The sequence below is a fragment of the Carlito syrichta genome, unplaced genomic scaffold (genome assembly GCF_000164805.1).
Source record: "Carlito syrichta isolate Samal-C Ts95f unplaced genomic scaffold, Tarsius_syrichta-2.0.1 Scaffold306946, whole genome shotgun sequence".
Classification (NCBI taxonomy): domain Eukaryota; kingdom Metazoa; phylum Chordata; class Mammalia; order Primates; family Tarsiidae; genus Carlito; species Carlito syrichta.
The window spans coordinates 1,289,783-1,302,283 of record NW_007251042.1 but is presented as its reverse complement, the minus strand read 5'-3'; the positions used below and the strand labels follow the sequence as shown (position 1 = coordinate 1,302,283).

At 51.9% G+C, this 12,501-nt stretch overlaps 1 protein-coding gene across 3 annotated transcripts in view; it reads left to right on the top strand.

Annotated features, from left to right (window-relative positions):
• Nucleotides 1-12,501, top strand: part of LOXL2 (lysyl oxidase like 2) — a 75,378-nt gene that overhangs the window by 22,199 nt on the left and 40,678 nt on the right. For 2 of the 3 annotated variants that reach the window (XM_008063561.2, XM_008063562.2), the window contains exons 3-4: nucleotides 4,156-4,367; nucleotides 10,807-11,029. In XM_008063561.2, coding sequence (XP_008061752.1) covers nucleotides 4,156-4,367; nucleotides 10,807-11,029 — 435 coding nt within the window. The remainder of the gene's footprint in view (nucleotides 1-4,155; nucleotides 4,368-10,806; nucleotides 11,030-12,501) is intronic. The other variant, XM_021715258.1, reaches the window with a different exon arrangement.

Genomic DNA, 12,501 nt, shown 5'->3' with positions numbered 1-12,501 from the left:
ATTTTAAAAAAAAAAAAAAAAAGACCAGGCTTGGTGGCTCAGCCTGTAATCCCAGCACTTTGGGAGGCTAGGTGAGTGGGTTCGAAACCAGCCCAGGCAACTTGGCGAGACCCTGTCCCTACAATTAAAAAAAAAAAATAGCTGGGCATGGTAGCACAGGCCTATAGTTCCAGCTATTTGGAAGGCTGTGGTGGAAGGATCACTGGAGACCAGCAGGCTGTGGCTGTTAATGTGCCACTGTACTCCAGCCTGGGTGACAGATTGAGGCTCCAACTCAAAAAAGAAAAAGAAAAATGTATGTCTATTTTAATATTTCAAACCTTCTCTTCCCTTAACACTTGCGATTACAGAAGGGATTCCACAGCAGTGAAGTCAAGAGAAAGGTTATGCGTGCCTACGTGTGTTTTCTACCAGAGGTTTAGCTAAGCCACTGTGAGCTGATTGGTTAGCGTGCAGGCCGAGTGTGGGCCACAGGGGGTTTTCCTGTCCCCTCCCACTGGCCTGTGGACAAGGGCACTGGGCCCAGCTCTTCCCTCACGTACACAATCCCGTCTGACACATGGTCCTCAGGGTGGGGTGCTGGACTTTCTACGTGCACAGCACCAGGCAGGCCTAGAGGGGGCCACCCAGCAGTCTGGGCCCCAGGCCCGGCCCCATGTGAGTCACCCTCAGTACCAGGCGATGTATGGGATATGGGTGTGGAGGCGATCCACCCACCTCGGAGCACTCAGAGGCCAGTGCTCACTACAAGCCTAGAGCACAGGCTCGGAGTCGCAACTCGGTTTTCATCCTTGTTTACCTACTTATTGAATACGTGAACTTGGATAGTTGAAAAAGCACTCTGGGTCTTCTCTTATTTTTGCCTATAAACAGTGTACCATCTTGAAGGTTGCCTTGGGAATTGAGGGAGGGAATGGATGTCAAGTTCTATGCCCAGAACCTAGTGTGTGATTCACTAATATTTGATAAACGGTGGCCGTTGTAGGTGTTCTTCAAAGAGGAGGCAGGGCATGTGGTCGGGTGCAAGGAAGAAAACTGATAAGGCCCATGGAGGGCAGACGCTGTATTTAATAGAATGAATGAATGAATGAATGAACGAGGTGGATTTGAGCCTCACAGACTAGGAGCGATTTGGTTCTGGGGAGGGAGAAGAGCAGAAGACGTTCCACTTTGAAGGAACAAGGGCAAAGCCTGTTGAGGCTGCTTTTCTAAGGTGTTGCAGGGAACAAGTCTCTCTTGATCTTTACTCCACCACACAGAGACACACTCCCACAGATGCACACACAATCACACATTACTCCCTCCACACGCAGAGACAAATACAGAGGCCCACACAACACACAGGCACATACACACAACCCTACCATGTATACACATCGTCGTGCACACAGACATACACAAACACAGACACACCTATAGAAATACAGGGACTCATATGACTCATGGATACACATACACTGACACGTATACACCACCATGAACACATACACATCCAGATGCTCACACACACACCATCATGCACATAGCACCATGCACACACACAGACACAGAGATGCCCACACACACACACACCATCACATACACAGACATACACCACCATGCCCGCACCACCATGCATACACACAGAGATGCTCACACACATATGCCATCACATATACACACACACAGACCACCATGCGCACGTGCACACACACACACAGATGCTCACACACACACACACACACACACTGTGTACACAGCACCATGTATATATCAGACACAGAGTTGCACACACACAGACCACCATGCACACACACAGAGAGACACACACACACATTCAGTGAGTTGGTGGAAGAATAAGGACAATGACACCTGGTTCAGCCCTTTCTCTTCTCCAGGCTGCCCTGCCTCTGTCCCAGAGCCGGTGAGGCTCGCCCCACCCACCATATTTCAGCTGAGGGCATCAAGGCAGGAGCGGGCACCGGCTCCCTTGGCAGCAGGGTTGGTACGCACTGGCCTCAGGCCCCATGGCCAGCGTGGCCCTTCCCGGCAGGATCTGCTGAGCTCCCCAAGCCAGGCCCTCCTCCTCCTAGGGTGACCGGGTTCTGCTGCCCACAGCTGGAGAAAGGATCTATGAATTAAATAAGGTCAGCCTCGCCAGCCTGTCCCTGGAGCCACGGGGCCTGTCGTTAACTTTCCTTCTGGGCATTTCGGTTACAGGCTGGAATCCCAGCCTGGCCTCCTGAGGTGGGAAGGGGCTGGAGGGGGCTGGTCCGAGGGCTGGGTTTAGCCCTCAGGCCTGTGCTTGGCTTGTCCCTGTTCACGTGTCTTGGTGGCACAGGTCCTGCGGCCTGAATGAAACCTGAAATGGATCCAGGATCCAGGCTGGAAAACATCATCCTGCCACTGGCGGCTTTCCTTCCGCTCTGCGTGGAGGTGAGGCAGAGCCAAATGCCATCACTCCAGGCCACATACTTTCCACTGCCTCACAGGGCTTCAGAACCGGGCCTGACTTTGGCCCCTGAAGCCGGTGGCGAGGAGACACAAATCCCCAGGCATCCAGAGAATGGTTCTGTCTAACCACAGGGTTCACTAGCATCCTGGCTGGACAGGGGTGGGGGCCACTGCTAGGATGAGCTCTCCCCACCCTCTGGCCCAACTCAGTGTTTGTGTCCATTGCACCTCAGGGTAACCCCGGGGAGGAAGTTGGAGTCAACCGGTTTTCCCATCTGTAAAACGGGCATGGCAATAGCTACAAACTTCATAGTGATGGAAGATTAAGTAAGAAACTGCACATACAGCATTTTGCACAGGGCTCACCCCTGGCAAGGGCTCTGCAGTAGCCGTCACTGTTAGACACTGCAATTCGTGTCAACCATGGATTCATTTGAAGCTGGTGGAGCCAGAAGTGGAATCAAACCTGAAGGGCCCAGGGCATTCCGCTAGGTTACATAGACAAAGAGGGGTCAGTCGAGGGACCGGGCTCTGTGTTTTAAAAATAACTCTCTGGTGGCTGGCACTGCGGCTGATGGATGGATGCAGGGACTCACTCAGGGACTATTGCAAAGAGCTGGTGATGGCCCCACTAGGGCAGGGGCAGGGACAGAAAGAGGAGGGATTGGCCATGAGAGATTCAGAAGGGAGCGCCCATTGTATCTGGAAGTTGATATGGCGTGCTTTGGAAAAGCGTGAAAAGGTGTCATTGTAACCCCAGGGAGCCCGTTCCTAACATCCAACTTGGCCTCTTGAGGCCTCCTCTCCTGCCAAAGCCCCGGAACTCGGGCGCAGGGACATTCCAGCTCCACACTGAGCGAGGAGAGGCGCCCACGTGGCAGGGAGGCAGGCATCTTCCTCTCTTCCACCACCTCCCCTCCAGCCTTCCTCCACCTCCTCCTCAAGTGCCCTGCTAGTGAATCCTTCCCGCCACAGAAAGATGGAAGGAGTGGGCATGAGAAGGGGGCTTTCCAAGGGGCTCAAGGTGTTTGGAATCTTTCCCTTCCTTGTTACAGCCAGACAGTTGCTCCCAACCCTACCTCCCTAGTCCCTACGAGACTGGTGTGGGTCCCTGCACACACGTGCAACACTGGGAGTTCCCACCTCCTTTCTCTCCAAGCCCTGCCCTTCTCTCGGGCCTCTCTGGGGAGTTTTGAACAGAGGAATGCCACCCTTGGGGTATGAAGTCGTATGCCATTGGGCACCACCAGCTTCAGGATATCTGGGCTCATCTGCCTGACACTCCAGTTTCACTGAGATATTAGTCGAGGAGACACACACAGAAACACACTCAGAGGCACCTACACACATGATTTGGAGTAAAGTACGAAATCCAAATTCAAAGAATACTTTCTCATGCTCTTATTTGGAGACCTGTGTGGGAGGAGGTCGCTGCCCTCTGCTCTCCGGGTTCTTCTGTAGGATATGGAAGAAGCTCCCAGGGTCCTCCTAGCCTTCTCTGGCTGCTCCAGGTCACCCCACTTCCCCTGGAGCCCCTGCAGTCTCACCACCTCCCAAGAAAAACACTCACTGGGGTGCCCACAGCCCGTTGCAGGGTCTGAGGGCAGAGGCAGGCCAGCAGTGTGCCCAGCCCAAGTCACTGAAGAAGGACTGAGTGCTTGATGCTTCAACATGTCCAGAGCAGGCAGGTAACCCTCTCCTTCCACGCCTCCTTCTTCCCAGAACCTGAATATCCAGGTGGAGGACATCCGGATCCGAGCCATCCTCTCAGCCTACCGCAAGCGCACCCCCGTGACGGAGGGCTACGTGGAGGTGAAGGAAGGCAAAGCTTGGAAGCAGATCTGCGACAAGCACTGGACGGCCAAGAACTCCCGTGTGGTCTGCGGCATGTTCGGCTTCCCTGGGGATAAGACGTACAACACCAAAGTGTACAAGTAAGAGGAATGTGCCAAGCAGGGGGCTTCCTGGGTGCCTTCCCTCCTGGCCTGGTGAAAAGAGTCAGCTCTGGTGGGGGCCATTCACAGTCAGGCAACCTGGCATCCCTGCCACAAGCCTTCACAGAATCCCTATGCTGGGCCAGGCTCTAGTTCAAGGGTACCCCTTGCCGTCCTTACATTTGAGGACCTCATACTCCCACAGGAGACGGACCCCAAACCCTAGGTAGCCAGAGGGAAGGGGTGTGATAGAAGTGAGGTGCAAGATGCCCCCAGCCCAGGGATCCCCAGTTCAGGGACCCCATGGGCCCAGCAGGGATGGGCAGTACTCAGGCCGGGCAGGGCAAAGACAGCAACAGCTTGGAAAGAGAGGTTTACTTACCCTCAGCAAATGGTTACTCTGAGAAATCTGGAAACAGCAGCAACCCTCAGGTAATTGAGAAACTGATCAGTTTGCTTCACTTCATTCCAATCCCAATTAAGTCTGAAAGTGCTGTTATGGCCTCCAAGATTATTATCTCCAGGGGAGAAGGAAGGAGACAGGGGCTAAATTTGGAGTCATTTGACCGGAGGGGTGGCTAGTGGAAGGCTTCTGGCATCCCGACAAGCTGATGGCCATGGGGTCTTCCTGTCTCCTATTTATTTATAGTCAGAGTCTCACTCTGTCACCCAGGGTGGAGTGCAGTGGTGCAATCATAGTTCATTGAAACCTCAAATTCTTGGGCTCAAGCGATTCTCCTGCCTGGCTAATTTTTAAAAATTTTCTGTAGAGACAGGAACTCGCTATATTGGCCAGGCTGGTCTCAAACTCCTGGCCTCAAACAATTCTCCCGTACTTGGCCTCCCAAGTAGCTGGGATTACAGAGAGCCACCATGCCCAGCTCCCGGTCTCCTCTTAATAATGATAGTAATTCTAGTCTCTGTTTACTGGGTGCTTACGATCTGCCAGGCACTATTCTTAATCACTTAATTCTCACAACTCCATTAGGAAATAGAGGTCTCTTTGAGAGATGAGGAAGGTAGAGACAGAGGGTAGAACCTGCTTGATGGCAAATCGAGGCGTCAAGCACAGTATCCAGCTACACGATACGGCTTTCATCCTTCCAAACCAGAGGAGAGAGAGGTGGCTTCCAAGTCAGGAGACCTGGCTTCAAGCTCCAACTCCACTTCCAGCAGGGCTGGATGCAGGGTAGGTAGGCTGCATCTCTTCCTGAGCCTGTCCAAGCCCTGCTTAGACAGGGTGGGTCATACTTTTTGGTCCAAGCGCCCAGCCCAACCTGGGAGTAAGTGAATGTGGCCACAGAGCTCACAGCACCCCTGGGTGACCACAGTAGTGACCCACACCCCACTAGCCCCCAGACATGGCCCAGACCTTCCTGTTGGCAATCAGAGGTCCCTGACCGCTAAATACTTTGGGGAAGTCCCAGCAACTCATTGACTCCTTCTCTGGCGACACCTTCTCAGCTTTTACCACCGGTTGGAGCCAAAAAAAAGCATCCTCCTCCCCCCACCCCACCTGCCTGGCAAGCTTCCCACTTGGCTAGCCGTAGGTCTGAGCTGGGCACCACACACTTTGTTCAGATGGTGTTTGAAGGCCATCTCCCAACTGTACCCCACCCAGAGTCTTTCTCTGCTTTTGAGTAGGTGATCTCAGGCCAGTTTCAGCAGCTGAGCCCCAGGGAATCCTCTCACGTGCTGGATTGGAAACCCCCTCGCTGTTCTTCTCATCCCATCTGTGGTTTCCCCTTTGCAAAGGGGGAGAGGAAAAGGCTTCCAAGGCTGGGAGGCCTCCAAGGTGGTGGTGGGCGGTGCTTTCTGTGCGATGAGAGATGATTAACAGAAGCTATTGGAAACCAGCTCCTCTCACAGCCCTTTAGCTGGAGACATGGGGCTGCCTTCCCGGCAAAGGAGCAGAAGTGGGGGTTGCAAAACCTTCTCAGCTTGTCTCTTGTCGTTTTCTGTTAGTCTCTGGGGCTCACTTGGCAGGTGGGCCTATATGTGCCACAAGCAAGGCTCTGGGAAGAGTTTCTGTGCCTTGATGGTGCTGCCAGGGGCTGAGATGGTAACGGGCTGGGGCTGGAGGGAGCTGTCAGCAAAGAGCCAGAACTAGGGCATGGTGAGGCTCACTAGTCCAAGCTCTCTGTCTGCATGGGAAGGGGCGAGGCCTGAAGGGCAACAGACTCAGGATGGCAGAGCTCACACCTGGCAGAGCCTGCAGGCCAGCCCAGGTCTGATCCAGAGAGAGCTCTGCACTGTGACTTCCACCTGCAGGCCCTGCTGCAGCCCTGATCCTCCTGGAGAGAGACCAGCTCGGCAGCACTGGTCAGTCTGAGGGCTAGGGTAAGGCTGGCCAACGATAGGGAGATCCATGAGTACTGCTCAGACATTGAGGACCCCAGAGACCAGGAAGCCAGGCTAAGGCCTACTACTCTGCCCGATCCCTGAATCAGTGCCTTCTAGTCGCATCTCTTCCCGTCTCCCTTTCCCTCTTCTTCCAGCCTGTGGCTGATGTTGCTGGCATCACACCCCAAGGCCTAAGAAAGGACCCCCTGCTCCAGCTCCCACCCCTCTCCACCCCGGAGCAGCACTGCCCACCTCTAGAAAGAAAATTGTTCTCAAAGTAATTCTTATTCTGAGATGGAGTTAGTAATCTCTGTATATCCACCTGGGCTCCTAAAGCAGAGGTCCCCAAACCCGGGGCTGCAGACTGGTAGCAGGAACTGGGCCACACAGCAAGAGGTGAGCGGCGGGCAGCTCCGTCTGCTGTCACAGATCAGCAGCGCCCTTAGATTGTTACAGGAGTGCCACCCCCCCTATTGTGAACTGCGTGTGCGCGAGATCCAGGTTGCGCGCTCCTTGGGAGAATCTGATGTCTGATGATGCTCCCCACCCCCGTCCATGGAAAAATTGTCCTCCACGAAATCGGTCCCTGGTACCAAAAAGGTTGGGGACCTTTGCCCCAAAGGACTTCATAGCCTTGGAAGTTCACCTGGTTAACACCTTGCGTCCCCAACTGCCCTCCTGCGACTGGCTCCCTCTGTGAGCCTGCCTCGCCGGTGGCCGCTAGAGGCCTCTGAGGCACCCCCTGGCTGGTGACTGCAGGTCTTCCCCAGATCTCCATTCCCCTTGTTACCTGCACACATACCCAGAGGCCTCTGCAGCCTCAGGCTCCCGGGGAGTGGAGTAGGGCTCCTTCCCCAGGGCTGCTCTCCCCCATGCCCTGGCTTTGCGGTGGAGCTGACTTCTGCCTCGGGCTGGGGTGCCTGCACATGCCTTGAAGCTAATGAGGCTTAAGCTTCAGGGCCCCATCCTTGGGGCCAGGAGCATTTTGTCATCATCATTTTCTTCCTTAAAGCAGGATCCTGATGTTGACACTGATTTACTGATAGGAGCTCAGTAAGCAGAGATTCTGCAGCTCCTGGCGTTAGAAAGGGCTTCAGCAGTTTGGTTGGTTGGTTGATTGGCTGAAACAGAGACCAAAACATGGCCTACTTGAGAGTGGAGGATGGGATTCAGAGGCTTAGGAAGGGAGGCTGGACTGTCAGAGTGGATTTGTCATTTAAGACCTCCTCACTCACACTGGAAAGGCCCAGGCGACACACATTTCGCTGTGACTGTGGAAAGATAAATGTGAAGGGAGTCTGGCATCCTGGAAGAACCGCGATGGTTCTTCTCTGTAAGCCAGGAACCAGAAAACTTAAATGCAATGGGAGTGATGCTGGGGTAGCCAGGCCAATTGGCAGCACTCAACTACCAAAGGCAAGGTGGACATGGCGACCCTACTGGACAGAGGGGTCAAAGCAGTGATCAGAACAGTCTGACTCATGCAGGCCTGTGGTGCTGGCTATTGATCATGCTGTTACTCCCAGTGAAATAGGCAGGAAGCCCACTAAATTCTTTCTTGATCTGTATAAGCAGAAAAGTTCGAGGTCAAGTGAACAAAAATCTATCCCTAATCATAAAGATAGAGTCATACCTTTCATTCAATTCCCAGACCTGAGCTTGTTGACAGACCAAGAAACCCTTGAATGAAGGGAGGGCTGGGTACTCTCAAGGAAGGACCCTGGGACATTGCCAAAAATCTGCACTGCTTCTCTTTCTCCCAGCCTTCCCCAAAGGGACCTTTTGTCAGGATGACTGTGCACTGGGGGGAAATGAAATAATCTGACCTTTCAGGGGCTACCGGACGCTGGTTCTGAGCTGACACTAATTCCAGGAGACCCAGAAATTCACTGTGGCCCACCACCAGGGCCAGGGCTTATGAAGTTTTAGCTCCAGTTTGTCTTGCAGTGGGCTCAGTGGATCCCCAAGCCAGTCCTCTTCTGATTGCCCCAGTTCTGAAACACATAATTAGAAGAGACATACTCAGCAACTGGCACAATCCCACAAAATCTGGCTTCACCCTTGGCTGAGGGAACATGGAAGTCCTTTTCATTTTTAGTCAAATCGATCCAGCTCAGCGTCCTTCCGACTGCCCAGGCATAGGCCTAGACACCTCTTTTGCAAGCAGGGTACCCACTGACTCCAGCCATCCCTCCAATGTCCAGGCTGGGAGTGGGCTGTCCACCGCCCGCGGAGGGCCTCCAGCTGCAGTCCTGGGGCCTGTCCTGAGTGAATCACACCGGCATGGGGGAGGAGCAGACCGTCTGCTGGAGGCCTGTTCAGGGTCAGGGGGGTGCATTCCTGGGGGCTGACATAAGAGGGATGGGGAGAGAGCATTGGACTCTCTATTTACAGCTCAGGACATCTGTTCCTGGAGAGGGTGGCGCTCACTGACAGCTGGAAGCAGAAGAGTTGTTCTGAGCCAAGGCAGGCAGCAAGGTCTGACCAATCCTCATGCAGTGGGTGTTCCCCCCTGTATGTTCTCCCGCCCCGTGCAGGGGCATTCTGGGGAACATGCTATAGGCTTCCAAGTGCAGGGGCCTTGCAGGAAGTGTGGCGGGCGGGCGGGCAGTGATTCCTGGAATTATGAACAGCCCTCCCGTGCAGCTCTGTACTCTAGCTGCTGTCGTGGTGAGCGTGCCCCCTTGAATTTTCCAGAATTGTCCTTACTGCAAGGATTCGGGGCCATTGCACTAACAGGTACATTAGAATTGTTATCAGACTCAATTTGGTGTTAAGGAATGATTATGATGGTGTCTGTAGGATTTGTCTTTCCCCTGTGTTTCTATCCCATGGGCTCCAAGACAAAGCAAGTACTTCCGGAGCAGGACCTAGCTCCTGCCCCGTCCAGGGATCAGCCTGGCCAGGGAAGCCTCTCCATTAGCTACTTCTGGCAAGCAGGGTCAAACACACAGGTCCCAAAGAGCCAGGACAGCATAAGTGGACAGGCAGGCCTTCCTGACCTCCTCTGTTTCAAATTCCACCATCACTCAAGACCCAATTCAAAGCTTCCTCTTCCATGAACCCTCCAGCCACAGGCTCTCTCCCTTCTCTCATATCTTTTCTTTTTACCTTTAAACCATGTCGTTTTTATTTATTTATTTCACAAACACTGATACAGCCCTTCCTATGTTCTGGGCACTGTTTTAAGTGACAAGTATTAACTCATTTAACTCTCCTAACAACATCGTAAAAAAGATACTATTACTACTTTGGATTTGAACAGGAAGAAGTGGAAGCACAGTAACCTTTCTGTTGACCAATTTACTACTTATCGATTAGTGACTGTTTTCGAAAAAACAAACAAACTTTGTTGCCTTAATCCATGTTCTGCTTTAAACAAACAAACAAAGGTAAGAAGGAATCGTTAGCACATACTAGAAATACAGGCTGAGGGCTTCCCTAGGATATGGTATGGACACTACCTGGTCCTCACTGAGTTTCCTGGGTACCAGGGACAGTGGCAGTTTCATTACCATTGTAGTCCTAATTGCTAAGCAAATTGTACTCTGATTCAGCGGATGGAATAACTTAAGATAGTTCTCGTTACTTCTTGTTGGATTTACACATCTCACATTGTATGTCGTTGGGAGAGCTTAGCAATCATCTTCTCGTACTGCTCACCACCAGATGAACAGCCGCAGGTCATGTTGGGGTTATCTGAAGAGTGAGGGAGACCAGCCATTCCGGTTTGCCTGGGACTGAGGGGCTTCTGGGGACCAAGGATGGATCTCACCTCTTTTAGCTACTCTTTGCACTTTATATTTACAGTTTTCGTTAGTCTTATCGTTTCACTATGCCAAGTTAGTCCTTTCTCTCCTATAGTGGAAGCTGCCTGAGGCCAGGAGGCTGCGTCCACCCTCTGGGCCCTGCCCCCAGTGCCCAGCACGGTGGCAAGCATGAGCCAGGTGCTCAGCCAGTGCTGGTGGAATGTGTCTGTGAGGCAGGGCTGAGCTCCAGGCGCAGGGCTCTGTCCATCTTGTTCTGCCCAGTTGCAGCAGGAATCAGGGTGGGTGCCACGATGCCCTGGTCACCCGTCCCCTCCCACCCTCTGCAGAATGTTTGCCTCACGGAGGAAGCAGCGCTACTGGCCATACTCCATGGACTGTACCGGCACGGAGGCCCACATCTCCAGCTGCAAGCTGGGCCCTCAGGTGTCACTGGATCCCATGAAGAACGTCACCTGTGAGAATGGGCTGCCAGCCGTGGTGAGTTGTGTGCCTGGCCAGGTCTTCAGCCCCGACGGACCCTCGAGATTCCGGAAGGCCTACAAGCCAGAGGTGAGGATGAGGCGGGAGGTGTGACCACTTGGCACCTAGAGGGATGGGAAAGGGAGCAGGCAAGGACCTCCCGGACACGGTAAAGAGAGCCAGCCCCGGCTGAGGCCATCACCATTGCTGCTTCGCTCTGAGACCCGAGTCGCCTCTGTGGAGGAGAGATCGACACCTAGGGAGGAGAGCACCCCACTATCAATTGTCACACACTCTTTGTGCACTGACTGCTGACTCAGCATGAACAGAAGATGCAAGGGGGGTGAGACAGGGACCTTGTGCTCCTGTACAAGTCTCACAGGAGATTTGGAAATGTGACACAATTCTCAAAAGCACATGAAATCAGTTACACGTGTTTTCAAACATGTTTTGGTTTATTTTACAAGGATAACAAGGTAGAAAACTTGCCATCATCATGTCTAAATTAGCTGTGCATGAGTCACATTATACTTATGTGAACCAGTGCCTTTGTGTATATATATTGATATCAGTGTGTGTGTGTGTGTGTGTCAGAAAGAGAGCTTGTACATCTGTGTGAGTGTACATGAGAGAAAGAGAGAGAATGTGTGTCTGTGTATGTATGTATGGACCTTAAGAGATATAGGCTGGGTGCCGTAGCTCACGCCTGTAATCCCAGCACTTTGGGGGGGCCAAGGCAGGAGAGTCACTTGAGGCCAGGTGTTCAAGACCAGCCTGGGTAACAGAGCAAGACCTCATCTCTGTCGGTGACCAGCACTGACCAAGGGTGGGTTAGGACCCGCACCAGAGAATCAGGAGACGGCGAGAAGACCACTCGGAGGCAGTTCTTCTGGGAACAGTCTGATCAGGACTGGAGCCAATTTTATTCAAACCTTTTCCAACTTATATACCATTTTCTATACCCTCCAGTAGTGTGATAATCACTTGCTAGGGGCGTACAAGTTCCGTGCTTTACAAACCATGCATCACAAGACCATCATGAGACTTGCAAGTTTCGAGCAAACAATTCGAACTCCATGATGCCTGACGTGCTTCACAAAACTCACATCAAGGTCACAGGTGCACAATTTCAATTGTTCAAAATGTCTTCCATAGTGTTCAATAAATCATTCATATTATACTCTGTTCTAAACCCTGATTAATACAAAAAACTTTTCTGAGTTAACTCTAGGTTCAATCCAAGTTCACTGACTCCAAATATTTTTAACGATTAATATTATCAACTTAACACTATACTATAATCTATAAGTTTACTTAAATGACTTAGCTGTTCTATTAACCTATTATGATTCAACATAGTGTCCTGTAATTCTATAATAATTAATTCAAATCTCATTCCTTACCATGACTTATATGAGTTTCATAAACCTAAACTTTAATTTTTATATGATCTAGTGATTGGACTTTAACCCAAAACTTAAATCTTTTTTCCTAGTACATTAATACATGGCTACGTGTAAAATTTCCTATTGTTATATTAGAAGCAAAAACAGCACTGTTGG